Genomic DNA, 17616 nt, shown 5'->3' on the forward strand with positions numbered 1-17616 from the left:
GGAAAGCCTGAAGTGATGCAGGTCTCAGACGTTTACCACTTCGGTGAAACCCACGAGCACGGGTATTGTGCTGACAAACCTATTAACATAATCGGGGCGAACCGGGATTCGAACCCACAAACATAGATTTCTGGCGTGCCAAAGGGACGCAACTCTGCACAGCGAATCGCGGCGCCTTAGACGACTGGGCCACCCGTGCCCCCCATTGGAGACAGATCCTGAGTTAAAGAGGGTGTGTCATATTTACTACTTAACAGAAGATAAAACACACTCAATTTTTTTATGACTACAGTTTATTTGTGATGGCCTGTTATAAAGAAGAACCGATTTTTTTCCATATGGCTGTAGTCAGTCATGGCCTATGTAAAAAAACACACCAAATATAACAACCTACAAGTATGTTCTTGCGGTATCATGTACCGTCTACTATGATCTCATTACATATTCGCTAGAATGGACAAGCAAGCAGTTATTTGCAATAAGCATGAATCAGAACGGAATATATTTTCTCAGTGAAATCACTGAAGTAGGCCACGTGTTGCAATATTCCAGCAATTTCAAGGGGTGGGTGGGTGGGGGTGGGCGTGGACACTAGAAATTGGCTACACCATCGCACCCGTGCACATATTGACAATGCTTATGCTTGGGTAGATTGGGCTAAACCTTCACGATCATCTTGCCGGTGTTCGCTCCGGAGAACAGGGACACGAATGCCTTTGGCATGTTTTCAAATCCTTTATGAACCGTCTCCCTGTACTTGAGCTTGCCCTGCAGCAGAAGAATGCATTTCAATATACATCAGGCTGGGATAAGAATCCATTAACTTCGGGTGGTATTAACAAAACATGATTGCAAAGGCGGTTCTGTCAGTAAACTTTCATAGTGCTTTTCACGACGGGAACAGTGATTAATAACTGCAACACTTACAATCATGAACACTGTCTTGACGTACATTAAATACCCGTGAAGATCCGGGGTACAATAGGTCTTCAGGAACCCATGCTTGCCGCAAAAGGCGACCATAATTGTCGTAAGAGGCGACTATGATTATCGTAAGAGGCAACTAACGGGATCGGGTGGTCAGGCTCGCTGACTTGGTTGATGCATGTCATCCATCCAAATTGCGTGGATCGATGCTCATGATATTAATCACTGAATGTTCTTGTCCAGACTCGATTATTTACAGACCGCCGTCATATCGCTGGAATATTGCTGAGTGCGGCGTTAAACAACAACCAACCAACCCAAACCAAAACGTACATTAAAGGAAGTCATGATCATCTGAACCATGACTGCAATGTTCCAATTAGCAATGGTCAATGACTGCTTTGTAAAACAATGTGTCTATGACAGCTATGTATAACAGTGTGTCTATGACTGCTATGATTAACAGTGTGTCCATGTAAGCTATGTATAACAATGTATCCATGCCTGTTATGTAAAGCACTGTGTTCGTGAATGCTATGCATAACAATGTGTCCATGAATGCTATGTATAACAGTGTGTCTATAACTGCTATGTATATCAGTGTGTCCATGTCTGCTATGTATAACAATGTATCCGTGACTGCTATGTATAACAATGTGTCCATGACTGCTGTGTATGACAATGAGTCCATGACTGCTATGTATAACAATGTGTCCATGTCTGCTATGTATAACAATGTGTCCATGACTGCTATGTATAACAATGTGTCCATGACTGCTATGTATAACAATGAGTCCATGACTGCTATGTATAACAATGTGTCCATGACTGCTATGTATAACAATGTGTCCATAACTGCTGTGTATGACAATGTGTCCATGTCTGCTATGTATAACAATGTGTCCATGACTGCTATGTATAACAATGTGTCCATGACTGCTGTGTATGACAATGTGTCCATGTCTGCTATGTATAACAATGTGTCCATGTCTGCTATGTATAAGTATGTGTCTACGGGATTTCCACGGAGAATTTACATTTGTTAGCCACCAGGGAAGTAGCGTTAATGATTATTTCATTTGTTCAGTTGATTTCTTCCATCATATTTCCTCATTATGTATTGGGGAAAAACCCGTCTCTGACCATTTTCCTCTTGAATTATCTTGTCACACAAAACTAACAAGTAACAGTCTTGACCAGTGTAGTGACCAGCCTCTGGTCAAATATGTTTGGAATGATTTTCACGAATCTCGTTACTTGGATAATCTTAAGAGCTGTCTTAATCTGAATGAATTAATAGAACTTCTACATGTTGGTATAGATAGGTCTTTGTCTAGCTTCGTAGACTATTTACTGTATTCCGCCAGCTGCATGAAGAAAGTCTTATGCTCTAAGAATGGCTACATGATTAACAGACGTTATAGCATTGAATGTATGCAGGCAAAACGTGCTACGAGGCGAGCACGACGGAAATTTAGAAGTAACAAGTCTGTTGATAACAGAAAGAGTTACTGTTCCTTAAGAAATCGATATAAGTACGAAATCAGGTTATATAAGAACAAGATACGACACAATAGAATTGGACAGCTATGTAATGCAATGGGTAATGCTAAGAAATTTTGGAAAGAGGTTCGATCCATTAACATGAAAAACATCCCTGCTTGTAGCATTTCAAAAGCTGAATGGGCAATTTATTTTAAAGAAGTATTTTCAACAAATGACGTATTTGATCATACGCTTTTTGATGACATATTTGATCCTATAAATGAAGATGATTTCTTTTCTGAAATAGATCGGGAAATCCTTGAATCTGATATTCAACGTCATGAGATACTGACAGCAATTCAGTCACTTAAAAAACGTAAATCCCCGGGACTTGATAATATTCTTGCTGAAATGCTGCAATCATCAAGGGAGATAATTTTGCCCTATCTTACAGAATTGTTTAATATGATTTTTCGTTCAGGCGTATTTCCAAGTTCGTGGTCGAAGGGCATTGTTATACCTATTCACAAGAAAGGAGATGCTAGCAATGCAGATAATTATAGAGGTATAACATTAAACAGTATTTTGGGGAAAGTATTTTCGAGTATATTAAACAACAGACTAACGTTATGGGCCAATATGAGGGATAGAATATCAGGCCGGGTTTAGAAAACACTATTCGACTACAGATCATATTTTTACATTAAATGCAATTATAGAAAAATATTTGATGGAACGTGGGAGAAAACTGTATGTAGCTTTTGTTGATTTCCGGAAGGCTTTTGATTCTGTGAATCGTCATAAACTGTGGGTGTGCCTTAGGAGAGCTGGATTACGGGGCAAAATGTACCTGATTCTTAAAAGTATGTACTCTAATGTCAGGGCGTGTGTGCGTTGTAAAGGTGATTTCACTGACTTTTTTGATTGTCCGCTTGGCTTGAAACAAGGATGCGTATTAAGTCCCATTCTATTTTCATTCTTTATTAACGAATTGTGTATAGAAATATTGAATAGTGGCAAACACGGGGTCCAATTATGTCCGGATATTTTAGAATTGTTCTTATTATTGTTTGCTGATGATGTTATTCTTATATCACACTCAGTCTCGGGTCTTCAGAACCAATTAAACATTTTGACTGATTACACTGATGATTGGAAGTTAACTGTAAACTTAGAAAAGACAAACATAGTCGTTTTTAGAAGAGGTGGCCCATTAGCTTCAGTCGAAAAATGGTTATATAAGGGTTCGAGAGTTAAAGTTGTTAGCAAGTATAAAAACCTAGGTGTTCTGTTTACCAACACTTTAAGTATGGGTAATCTTGTTAAGGATTTATCTGTAAGGGGTAAAAAAGCCATGGTCATGTTATTGTCAACTTTATCTAAACTCCAGCCTTTATCCCCAAGTATATTCTTTAAATTGTTTGACACACAGATACAACTAATACTGTTGTATGGCTCTGAATTATGGGGTTTTAAACATTTTAATACAATCGAAAAAGTACATCTTCTTGCTTGTAAATTTTTTTTAATGACTGGAGTCAACTCCCCTTATAATATTGTTTACGGAGAGTGCGGTAGATATCCTCTGTACGTTAATTCATATATTCGTGGTATCATATATTGGTTAAAAATACTTACTATGCACAAACAGTGACTGCCAAGGAAAGCTTACAATATGGTATACAACTATGATAATCTGGGTTACAACACTTGGGCATCAAATATTCGGGGACTTTTGTTCTCAAATGGCTTTGGCTATGCTTGGATTTATCAAGGAGTTGGTAACACCTGTATGTTTGTAAATATGTTCAAAGAAAGAATTGTAAATACCTTTTATCAAACATGGATGTCTAATTTAAATGCAAGTAGCAGATATGATGTGTATAGATCATTCAAATCCTTACTGGAGCCTGAAAAATATTTAAGTGTTCTTTGTAATTTAAATCTTCGTCAACATTCACGCGTTTTCGTATGGGACTGAGTGATATTAGAGTAAATACCGGAAGAAGACAAAATACGTTAAAATCTATACGTTTGTGTCCATTATGTGATATGTGTGTTGAGGACGAATTTCATGTACTTTTTATCTGTGAGTTTTACCAACATATCCGAAAACGTTTTGTACCCGCTAAATACCTTAAACAGCAATGTACCACATCCCTTATATCACTTATGTCTAATCAATCTTCTGGTGTAATCTACAGTTTAGCTCAATTTCTCCATCAAGCACTCAATATTCGGCAAGAACTTGTAAATACAAATGTCTCCTAGAACGCACATATATGTTGAAAGTATGTATACATTGTGTGTATTTGTATATAGGCCGGAGGCCTTTCATACAATAAACTTCTTGTCTTGTCTTGACTGCCATGTATAACAATGTGGCTATGACTGCTATGTATAACAATGTGTCCTTGACTGCTTTGTATAACAGTGTGGCTATGACTGTTATGTATAACAATGTGTCTACGACTGCTATGTATAACAGTGTGTCCAACTCTGCTATGTATAACAATGTATCTATGACTGCTATGTATAACAGTGTGTCCATGTCTGCTATGTATAACAATGTGTCCATGGCTGCCATGTATAACAATGTATCTATGACTGCTATGTATAACAGTGTGTCCATGTCTGCTATGTATAACAATGTGTCCATGACTGCTATGTATAACAATGTGTCCATGGCTGCTATGTATAACAATGTGTCCATGGCTGCTATGTATAACAATGTATCTATGACTGCTATGTATAACAGTGTGTCCATGTCTGCTATGTATAACAATGTGTCCATGACTGCTATGTATAACAATGTGTCTATGGCTGCTATGTATAACAATGTGTCCATGTCTGCTATGTATAACAATGTGTCCATGGCTGCTATGTATAACAATGTGTCCATGAATGCTATGTATAACAATGTGTCCATGACTGCTATGTATAACAATGTGTCTATGACTGCTATGTATAACAATGTGTCTACGACTGCTATGTATAACAATGTATCTATGACTGCTATGTATAACAATGTGTCCTTGACTGCTATGTATAACAATGTGTCTACGACTGCCATGTATAACAATGTGTCTATGACTGCTATGTATAACAATGTGTCTATGACTGCTATATATAACAATGTGTCTACGACTGCTATGTATAACAATGTATCTATGACTGCTATGTATAACAATGTATCTATGACTGCTATGTATAACAATGTGTCTACGACCGCTATGTATAATTATGTGACCACTTACCTCATTTACCCATCTAAGAAGTTGGGTTCTGCTCTCCTGAAATTTGGAATCCCAGTCAAAAATGACGAATCCCTGTACTTTTAATCTCTTTTTGAGGATGTTGCGGAATGGTGACGGCACTGTAAAACATAGAGTAAATAAGTCAGAACTACATATTAGAAGATTACATGATATATAACACATTCATGCATGCATTTCATTTACATGGTTTACTTCGTTCACATATCCGTCCACCAAGATATAATTTTACAATTTTATGAACTGTCAGTCTGGTTTTCCGCCAAATGATATCCTTAAAAGTAGCGAGGTGAAATGAAATGGGCTTTAACGTTGCGCTCACGTGTGTGTGTGTTGGGTTCGGAGGGTGTGTGTGTGTGGTGTGGTGGGGTGTGGTGGGGTTGGGGTGGGGGGTGGGGGGTGGGGTGGTGAGTGTTGGGTGTGTCGGCTTTTACTAATGCCGATTTTATAGTCCTTCTTGATGTCTTTAGGTAAGGTCCGGGCGGACGCTCTACCACAAGACCACGGAGGCGGTCCTTTGAAACTACACTAACGCCGAAGCCCCCGTACCCATTCTACAATGTGTGAAGCCCATTTCTGGTGTCTCCCGCCTTGTTTCTGTTTTAAATTACTTAAATCGGGGTAAGTCCATACCACTCACAAACTCACCAAAGTCCAATGCTTCTGTCATGTTACTGTTACTTTATTTTGACCCTTTCGACCATACTTTGAAGGCATCATTTCCAAAGAATATGTTTCGGCAATTAGACTGACAACCAAACCAATAGCGCCATGGTACTGTAGCTCATTTCGATACATTGTCAACAGTCTACAATGTCAACAAAGATGGACACACGCTGTCAGGATTTGCTATTCAAATATTTTCGGCATAAATATAGGACTAATAGCTGGACATATATTTAGGCCATGACACTTAATGGGTAACAATGAAAAACGTAGATAGCTCCCGTATTTAAATTCCCCTTCGTGGTGATTCATAAAAATCACTAGAGAGGTGTCTAAACTACACTTGACAAGCCAAAGCTTCCCGAGAGCGTCATCGTAGTTTGAAAGTTCACTTTGGAGAAGACAGGTAAGAGTTACCTGCCCTTGTGTATATATGGTGGAGTGTGTTCTGTCTGTGCTGAACGTACCCAATGGTTCCTTGCCGGTGTTATAGGTGGAAATGGCACCTCCCACACACATCCGTCCGTAGTTGTTCATGTGCTCCAGCACGCGGTAGGCGTTTTCACCACCGACCTGAAAACACATAGCAATCATCATTGCTTTTCCCCCATGGTGAGGTGAAATGGGGTTTAACGTCGCGACCAAGATTATTGCACTTATATTTGCCATGTGCATGCACGTGTATGTGTGTGTGTGTGTGTGTGGCTGCTTGTACTTGTCGGACTGATGCCGATTTATAGTGCTAGCTCACTGAGATACCATGCCGCAGTTTAACATGAATACCCCACTCAGCCACAGTATACTGACTCCGACCAGTCCTTGTTTTAGTCCCTTAATGCCGAGCGCCAGACAGGGTAACAACAGGTACCTTCGGACCCCGGACCTTCCGCTCTCCGGGCGGACGCTCAACCATTAGACCACGGAGGCGGTCCTTTACCCCATAGAGATTCCATGAAAGAATATAGGTCTCCAGCTACATTTGCTTCTCGTTCTGTTTGTTTGTTTGTTGTTTAACGCCGCACTCAGCAATATTCCAGCTGTATGACGGCGGTCTGTAAATAATCGAGTCTGGACCAGACTATCCAGTGATTGACATCATGATCATCGATCTACGCAATTGGGATACGATGACATGCATCAACCAAGTCACCGAGCCTGACCACCCGATCCCGTTAGTCGCCCTTTACGACAAGCATAGTCACCTTTTATGGCAAGCACGGGTTGCTGAAGACCTGTTCTACCCCGGATCTTTACGGGTATTGTTTTTCGTACGAGGCGACTAAATGGCTCGGGTGGTCCGGCTCACTTGGTTAATTGCATGTCATCTTTACCTTCGAAAGATTCGGATGATAGTCAATACTTACTTGTCTCGACCAGACTCGAATAATTACATTCTGCTATCATATAGATTGCACATTGTCGAGTTAAGACTTTAAACAAAACAATACATCATCATCATCATCATCATCATCATCACCCCCGACATCATACTGCTTTCTACAGCGTGGAACAGTGACACTCATTTCAATTAACATAAGATCACAGGTCATATCATTACTTCTCTGCATCCAAAATTAATACAGGCTTTAAAACAAATGAAGGATACACGGTGTGTATTTTTAGAACAGCGTTATACATGTAACCTGACAACTATTTAAAAACATTACGGCATGTAAATGTAAATATTAACGTGTTACACACGTTGTCATAGAAACAGTCGATGCCCTTTGGTGCAGCAGCCTTAAGTGCGTCGTCCAGTTTTACGTCCTTATAGTTGAACACGTAGTCAAACCCAAGACTCTTCAACCAATCACACTTCTGCTTGGATCCGGCAGACCCAATCACCCTGCAACCCTGCAAACAATTAAGAAATACATTATTTTTTACCTCTGAAAGGAGGAATCTATTAGAGTGAGTGAGTGAGTGAGTTGTGTTTAACGCCGCTTTTAACAGTATTCCAGTCATATCACGGCGTGTCAGCTTAATGGCAGGAAAGCCCCACATGATGCAGGTCTTGGACCACTTCGGTGAAACCCACGAGCACGGGTATGGTGCTGACAAACCTAGAAACATAATTGGGGCGAACCGGGACTCGAACCCACAACCGTAGGTTTCTGTTGTGCCCAAGGGACGCACTCTGCATAGCGAGTCGCGGCGCCTTAGACGACTGGGCAACCCGTGCCCCCGAATCTATTAGATGTTTTGTGACTTCCAACAGAGGTTGAGATTGTATAACACCTGGTAGAGACACTCTTACTTTTAGGGTCGATTATATGACCCATCATGTGAGAAGGGGCGGTGGGGTAGCCTAGTGGTTGGAGCTTTCGCTCGTCACGCCGAAGACTCGGATTCGATTCCTCACAGTGCAATGTGTGAAGCCCATTTGTGGTGTCCCCCGCCGCGATATTGCTTGAATATTGCTAAAAGCGGCGTAAAACCATACTCACTCACTCATATGAGATTAAGATAATTTATACTCAACAACAAAAGTTCCTGTGACACCAATATTTTCGTGTATTTTTCAAACAAGTAAAGTTTGGTTTTCAATATTGTAGTACATGTATGGATTCAAGTCACAAAAACGCAACTGCTACAGAAAAGCATGCATTTCATGCAAAAGTTGACTTTTATGCAAGCCCCATGCATTTCACTCCCGTAGAAGGGGTATAAAAACATGTGCGTTAACGGGATTCCATATGCATTGTTTAGCATCGTGCTGACAACCACCACTCAGAAAAACAACAAAATTACATAATTATTCAACATTACGAAATGCCACGCCTGTCCGAAAATGAGCGTCTGTGAGCCATTGGTATGCTTGAAGCAGGATCGAGTCAACGTGATGTTTCAAGACAATTTAACGTCCACAGAAACACCATTTGGTGTTTATGTCAACGTTGGCAACAGACGAATGCAGTCAGAGACCATCCTCGGAGTGGCCGGCCACGCGTAACCAATAATCGACAAGACAACTACGCTGGACGGCCATGCAGTGGGGACAAGTTCTACTCACTAACGAGTCTCGTTTTCACCTCAGCCACAGCGATGGACGGATTCGAGTGTACCGACGTCGAGGTGAACGTTACGTCAATCATTGTGTCATGGCAGAAGATCGGTTCGCGGCGGCAGCGTTATGGTATGGGGTGGGATTACAGCAAGACAGAGGTCCCGTTTGATAGTGGTAGAGGCAAATCTCAAAGGACAGAGCTACCGCGACGAGATCATCGGCCTTGTTGTTGTACTGTTTTTGCGTTGTCATGGCCCAGGCATAACCTTTCAACATGACAACGCCCGGCCTCATATTGCTCGACTTGTTCAGGATTCTCTTCAACAAAACAACGTGAATGTCATCCCCTGGCCGGCTCGCTCCCTTAAAAAATTGATCTCTCACTAATCGAGCACATGTGGGATGAGATGGATCGGCGCCTTCGACGTCAACCACGTGTTCCACAGACACTCCAGGAACTTCGAAAAATGCTCCAGCAGATATGGACAGATATCCTACAGGACTTTGTGCGACGCCTGGTCCATTCCATGAGACGAAGATGTGTTGCTTGCATCGCAACCAGAGGTGGAAACGCACGCTTTTGATTTGTAAATTGACATTTTTTTTAATGAAATCACGCATTTTCTGAAGTCAGTATGGCAAATTAAACCATTTGAACACTTACAGGAGTCTTTTATCTGTTCCAAACTGAAATTGTTTCAGATTTGGTAAAAAACATAACTTTGCATTAAATCTTATTCAGCGTCACAGGAACTTTTGTTGTTCAGTATATATCATATATCGACCGCCTATGTGGTTTAGTTGATAGAGTGTTTGCCCGGAGAGCGGAAGGTCGAGGTTTCCATCCCCGGCCGCGTAATTCCAAAACACGTTAAAAGATGGTACTTATTGTTAACCTTTTCTGGTGACAAAACTGGTCAGCTCGGAGTCAGTTTACTGTGCATGATTGGGGTATCCATGTCAAACTGGATGGTATCTCAGTGGTCTAACACTGTAAAACCGACACTATTCCGGATTAGAACAAGCAGACAAGCAGACAAGGAGACACTGACAAGTATTCATAGAATTGTGTTTCTCCGCCCTACCTTGATCTTGGCGATCTGTCCAACCACACTGCCTACTGCCCCTGCTGCCCCGCTGACCAGCACCGTGTCCCCAGCTTTGGGCTGACACACCTCCAGGAAACCTAGATACGCCGTCACTCTGAAACGATGGCACCAGGACAATCTCATTAAAATCGGAACTTTTACTCTGATATTATAACTCTCTACGTGAATATCTGAGGATGAACCTTTTAATCAGCCAAACAGCGACAGGCTTCTAAGCTCCCAGAACGGGTGAGCGAAGTTTTCAGACAAGCATATTGGATTTCTGTATCTTGAAAATGAATATAATCGGCAAAGTACGTGGCAAAATAACAAAGGCGCGCGTGTATTTTGTTATGGACATTATATACATCGTATCTGAGCGCCATGTCATCTACACGAAAAAGGGGTATACCACAGAGGGGATATTTGTGTTCGTTGTAAGGATCGAAACTCTTAAATCGAGATTGGAAAGTTGATTGTCTCTAGAACCCATCCTATGTTTAAACTTGGGGATCAAAGTTAACTCAATGATCACCTGACGCGAGCGTCTGTATGTGTGTGGTCAAAATTTGACGTAGAGAGGAGTAAAAATCTGATTTTAGAGAGACCGGCATAAGAATGGTCTGGATTCACAAAGTCAAGGAAGACAACCAGGACTGCACAAAATAGCGCATGTATATAAAATGTCTGAGTTAACAGACCGAACGCTATCAAGCGTTGCGTCCTTAGCCATGTAAGGATCAGCTGGTCTCGAGTTCGAATCCTGAATTCGCACAAATGACATTCTTTGGTCTGTCAGTATTAAACGTGTACGACCTGCGTCACTTTGGGCCCTACTCCACAGGCAGCTGACACGCCGTAACATCAGAACCTACAGGAAGACGGCGACATCAAATTGAATAAGAAAATACACTAAATTCTAGGTTCCTCACACTCAAAGAGATATTTTTTCACTCGCCCTTACCCTGTCATCCCAATGACTCCAAGAGCTATAGACGGGTCTTTGCCACCGAGGTTGGGCACTTTAAGAAGCTTGAGAGCCTCGGGGTTTTCTTTGGGGTTGACCAACGACCTGCTCCGCCACCCACTGTAACACTGGACGAGTGCCCCAACAGGGTACTGGCTGTTTTTGCTCTCAGTCACTCTGAAGGTTGAAGCAGCAATGGTTTCAAGACAATCATATACAGGCCACAATTAAAGGAGTTAGAAACGTAGTAACAGTTATTCAATCAGTATGTGCCATGTACAGCAGCCCGTGCCTTCAAGCACTGAACCAGTTACTGACAGTTAAAATAATTCCCAGTCGTTGTGAACGTCAATGATGGCAGTGTCATCTTTGACTCTCCAAGGCATAATATCTACAAATACTCTGGGCCTATTCACTGTCATTAGATACATGTAGCTGGAGTGTTGAGACCAATATGAAAGACACCACAAGAGGGTAACGGATCAGAGAAATACAACTGCAACATCACTTCTTAAACAAACTTATGGCAGCGATTATAGAATGAAAATCTCGACACGATGAACAATATTGATATACATATGTTGTTGTATTTATTGTATATTCTTTATTTGTTATCGTTTTAAATGCTGTGTTTAAAACTGTATTCTTGTGTTAAGAGGTGCTTAACGTTGTGTTCAGTTATGTGTTAATTATTATAAGTGTCGGAACTATTGTTGTGGTTAATGTGTTTAATGCTGTTTATTTTTGTGTTAATTTTGTGTTTATTGTGTGTCCTACCTTGAGACTTGTTCTCCCATCAGCACATTTCCTACAGCCGACCCAGCCATGCCGGTTCTTGACAACACAGAGATCATGAGTACATGATACATTCTAATTAGTGCACGGTTCTATTGAATGTATGACATATATTAGAGAACAAATGTTCGAGAGAGTAGTGAGTGAGTTTGGTTTTCCGCCGCGTGAACAGTGTTTCAGTTATTTGACGGCGTGTCGTATTTGATTGATGTTGGAGAAAAGCCCGAAGTAATGCAAGTCTTAGACGTTTACCACTTTCGTGAAACCCACGAGCACTGATATGATGCCAACAAACCTACAAATATACTAGTAATCGGGGCGAACCTGGATTCGAAGCCATGATCACGTACCCAAGAGACGCAACTCTGTACTGCGCTGTCATATATACTCGTGCATTTGACAGATATTGTCAAAGTTTATACGTGCGTATGACATGGGCATAGTCAAAGTATACACGTGCATGTGAGATAGACATGGTCAAATATACGCTTGCATGTTAGATAGACATGGTCAAATATACACGTGCATGTGAGATAGACATGGTCAAATATACGCTTGCATGTTAGATAGACATGGTCAAATATACACGTGCATGTTAGATAGACATGGTCAAATATACACGTGCATGTGAGATATTCATGGTCAAATATACACGTGCTAGTGAGATAACATGGTCAAATACACACGTGCATGTGAGATAGACATGGTCAAATATACACGTGCATGTGAGATAGACATGGTCAAATACACACGTTCATGTGAGATAGACATGGTCAAATATACACGTGCATGTGAGATAGACATGGTCAAATATACACCTGCATGTTAGAAAGACATGGTCAAATATACACGTGCATGTGAGATAGACATTGTCATAGTATGCACGTGCAAGTGACATGAAACATTGTTACATGCATGTAATATAAACACTGATACTGTACACATGCATGTTTCATGTAGACTGTCAAACACCACGTGCATGTGATATGAACCACTGTGAAACACACATGTGCATGTGATACGAAACACTGTCAAACAAACACGTGCATGTGATATGAAACATTGTCAAACACACGCGTGCATGTGATATGAAACATTGTCAAACACACGCGTGCATGTGATATGAAACACTGTCAAACACACACCTGCATGTGATATGAAACACTGTCAAACGCACACGTGCATTTTATATGAAACACTGTGAAACACACGCGTGCGTATGGCATGAAAACACCACGTGCAAATGATATGAACCACTGTGAAACACACATGTGCATGTGATACGAAACACTGTCAAACAAACACGTGCATGTGATATGAAACATTGTCAAACACACGCGTGCATGTGATATGAAACACTGTCAAACACACACGTGCATTTGATATGACACATTGTCAAACACACGCGTGCATGTGATATGAAACACTGTCAAACACACATCTGCATGTGATATGAAACACTGTCAAACGCACACGTGCATTTTATATGAAACACTGTGAAACACACGCGTGCGTATGGCATGAACACTGACGAATTTACAGGTGCAGGAGAACAAAAATAAACACAAACCTCATATATGGATCAACAGTCAGACATATTGCCTCAGTCACAAACTCTGAAACAAATTGTAGAATGTACTTGGTCGTGTGCTGGAGACAAGCGATCGAACACATGTGCACGGGCACAACACGCAGGGAAACGGGAACGTAGAAATGGCTTGTCACAAACAAATATATCAAGCAGAGGAAGCATGCACTGAAGGACAGAATAAACCGGAGATCATAAAATTATATAATTGTCTCTGGATAAACTGATAAAAAATTATCATTTCTTTCCGTAAACACGATGCAATGTACATTCATTTATCATACACGAAAGAATGAGGTTTTTAAAGTTTGGAAAAGTGATATTTTCACACAGCGAATCGCGGCGCCTTAGACGACTGGGCCACCCGTGCCCATAGATATTTAGGAGATAAACCTACTGTGTTTTGAAATTTGATGTAGTCCCACTGTAGAATAGATACCTCTTTATTATAATTTTGAACCGAGCGCTTTCCATGTGTAAGTGTTATTATTTAGTTAGCAATTACCCCCAGTAAACAATCATAAAATCAAAATAAATGCCTCTCCACTCCGAACTTGGATGTGGCAGAACTTGACCTACATCACGTCGACTCACACCTCACAGCTGTCAATGGCTGACAATCAGTGTTTACATTCTCGGTAACGAGATATAGAAAGAAGCAAGATGACAACCCCGATCTATGATGTGGTTCAACATTAACAGGTAGATTATCTGGGATTGATAGTTTTCACCGCGGTGGAAATATTATCACCGCGGTGGAAATAGTTTTCTGTGTTTTCATTTTAGTTTTTGACATTTTCGCTTTCGCTTTTGACATTTTCATTTTAGTTTTTGACATTTTAGTTTTTGATTTTTGACATTTTCATTTTAGTTTTTGACATTTTGTTTCACTTTTCAGCGATACAATATCTTCTTTACACATGATTTATCACAAATTTGTAGACAAATCGTGTTAATTTGCAAAACGTAACGATAAAAGTAAGTGAAATATCAAAATATGGAAAAACAGACTCTTATGGGCCACCGTAATGGACTTATGACATTGTGTCTTTGAAAATACGCCAAGGAAAAATTATAGTAGCAATGATCGTATAAGTTTCTTCATAACTAAGTGCAGCGCATGTGAGTGCGTGCGCGAGTGCGTGCGTGTTGCGTGCGTGAGCCACGTTAGCATCCCCACCGCCCCTCCTCACCTCCAAGAAGAGAATACCATCCAGTTACAAGTGTGAATAGCTTGGATTGTATACTCCCTAGGGAGCTGAGAATGATGAGTTCACACTGATCCATTGACCGGGGTAATAATGTCTTAGCGCTTAGAGCATGCTTATGCATTAACATTAACTGATTTTCATTTGGAAAACTGTTCAAATATTCACTTATCTTGCCATGGAAAAGAGGGCAAAGCCGGGATTCAAACCTTCTTAAATAAAAGAATTTCAACCTCATCCAGTACACTAGAGGGCACTGGTGGCCCAATGGACTAAGGCGCCCCAATTCACGGTGCAAAGTTGCGTTCCACGGCTGTGTCAGGATCTGCTAATCGTGGGTTCGAGTCTCAGATTCACCCCTGAGTATAATTTTTGGTTTGTCCTCACCATTTGTATGTTCGTGGGCAAAACCAAAAAGCTAAACGGACCTTCATTTCGAAATTTCATCTACGTCTCGAAATAACTGTTAAAGAAGTAAACCATGCACGCTCACTCATCCCTGAACACATAATAAGCAATACTGCTGGGCGATATTAACTTTACGGTCTCCATGACCAAGCAAGATATACAATCTCGACGAGAACTGCATTAAGCATTATGTAAGTGCATCAAGCTGACTCCTAGCCCTCCCTACCTCCCTGCTTGGGGGCCGGAATCTCTTCCTCGATGAGGCGGAAATTGGCCTCCGTGGGCTCCCCCTCGAAAGCCTTCGCCAACACCCATGCCTTTCCCTTCACCATGGTCGTGTATATCTTTATCCGGGGTAGATCTCCTGTGTTACCTTGGACTGTGCTGTCTCTCGATGTGGCAGATCTGCACGTCGGGAGACTTTATACAGACCGTTTCCCGTGAGTCAGCAAAATTCAGAGCGATTACGTTATGTGCGATGTGCATGTCATTGTTGACCTTTTGCGGTGTGGATGTCGATGTGGCTTCATGGCGTCATGATGACATATCAGTTTTCAATTTATGGCAAACGGTTCTATCAAACACCGACTCTTGTGCATGTGTGTGTGTGTGTGTGTGTGTGTGTGTGTGTGTGTGTGTGTGTTTGTGTGTGAGTGAGTTACGTTTGTTGAGTTGTAATACAAACTAATGATTGCATCGTGTGCATATGTCAGGGTCAAATATGTTAGTTGACTGAAATTTTCACTCCGACAATTTATAAAACGCCAAAATATTTAAGTTTTTTTTCAAATTGACTAACAGTTTATAATATAATAATATAGTTTATTATGGTAACGGATTCCCGACATTTTGATGTTTAATTTCATAATCCAGTAACTGAAAATGATAAGATTAAAAGAAAACGATCAAGTCAATGGATATTTTATATACTGATATTTTTGGCTTCTTATCCTTGCATTATTAGTCTATTGTGATGTTGTTAAGCCATTTTAAAGTTCTTAATCAGATTGAGCCAAGGGAATCACATTTTACACAGTGACTGTACCATGTACACATCTACAAACGAAAACGCTTGTGAACACAACGACTTAGTGTGGTCTGTCTTGCACCGAAGAACTTCCCAACGTTAAAGTAAAGGAACTAAACTAGTGTCCAAAAGAAACGATACCAACTTATTTTCAAAATTGTTTTTTACTAAGTGAATTGTCAAGTATGAAAACATGCCAATTCGTATTGCATATCCCAAACACAGCATAGTCGATAAAAAATACCGGGAACACTTCCGGGAAAAAGGTAAATTTCGTGAAAGTGACATTTCCCTCTCTAGCATGTTCTGCACGTGCAGAAAAAACTGTATAAAACGGCTGATCAGACACGTTGATATCACAGCAACAAAAAGAACACTAGATATGCCACGTTTGACAGCCATCGAGAGAGAGAGAGAGAGCCGTTGGAATGGTCCAACAAGGAGCGTCACATGTCGACGTCGCCAGAAGGTTGGGCTGCGCACGCATCACTATCACCAGGTTGATGCAGCGGTTACGTCAGACAGGTCAGACGTCAGACAGGCCCAGGAGTTGAAGACCACGAGTAACCACGCCCCGTGAAGATCGTTACTTCCGGGTATTACACCTGAGGAACCGCACCGTAACAGCGACGTCCACGGCGGCTACAGCACTGGGACACAGGATCAGTCGACAGACCGTCTACAGGAGACTACGGCAGTATGGTATCCGGCCACGTCATCCCTACCGCGGACCGCTCCTGACGCCTCGACACCGGAACAACAGACTGATCTGGGCCAGGCGAGTTCGACGTTGGCAACGGCGGGACTGGGCACGTGTTATGTTCTCTGATGAGAGCAGATTCCTCATCTTCAGAAACGATGGACGGCAGCTTGTATACCGACGATTTGGTGAACGTTTGGCGCCTAACTGTATCCAACAGGTCCGGCCGTTTGGAGGTGGAGGGTTAATGGTTTGGGGTGGCATATGTGGTGACGTCAAAACGATGCTTGTCGTAATTCGTGGAAACCTGAATGCACAGCGTTATCTTGATGACATCCTACGGCCTGTTGTGGTGCCCTTTTATTCAGCAACAGCCTCGTGGACTCCTTTTCCAACATGACAATGCAAGGCCACACACAGCAAGATTGACACAGAACTTCCTTGCCAACGCCAACGTACAGGTTTTGCCATGGCC

General features: G+C 41.4%; 1 protein-coding gene across 1 annotated transcript; it reads right to left on the reverse strand.

The window, feature by feature from the left end:
- Positions 1 to 280: 280 nt before the first annotated feature.
- On the reverse strand, positions 281 to 15833 carry LOC124118139 (prostaglandin reductase 1-like). Its single transcript, XM_046480228.2, has 9 exons — positions 15641 to 15833; positions 13781 to 13826; positions 12193 to 12249; positions 11413 to 11592; positions 10446 to 10563; positions 8055 to 8207; positions 6821 to 6926; positions 5670 to 5788; positions 281 to 768 (listed from the first exon to the last, which is right to left on the reverse strand). The coding sequence occupies exons 1-9, from the start codon at positions 15744 to 15746 to the stop codon at positions 658 to 660; spliced, it is 996 nt and encodes a 331-aa protein (XP_046336184.1). The 5' UTR covers positions 15747 to 15833; the 3' UTR covers positions 281 to 657.
- Positions 15834 to 17616: the final 1783 nt, after the last annotated feature.

This window comes from Haliotis rufescens, unplaced genomic scaffold (assembly GCF_023055435.1).
Source record: "Haliotis rufescens isolate VD_foot unplaced genomic scaffold, xgHalRufe1.0.p SCAF_132, whole genome shotgun sequence".
NCBI lineage: Eukaryota > Metazoa > Mollusca > Gastropoda > Lepetellida > Haliotidae > Haliotis > Haliotis rufescens.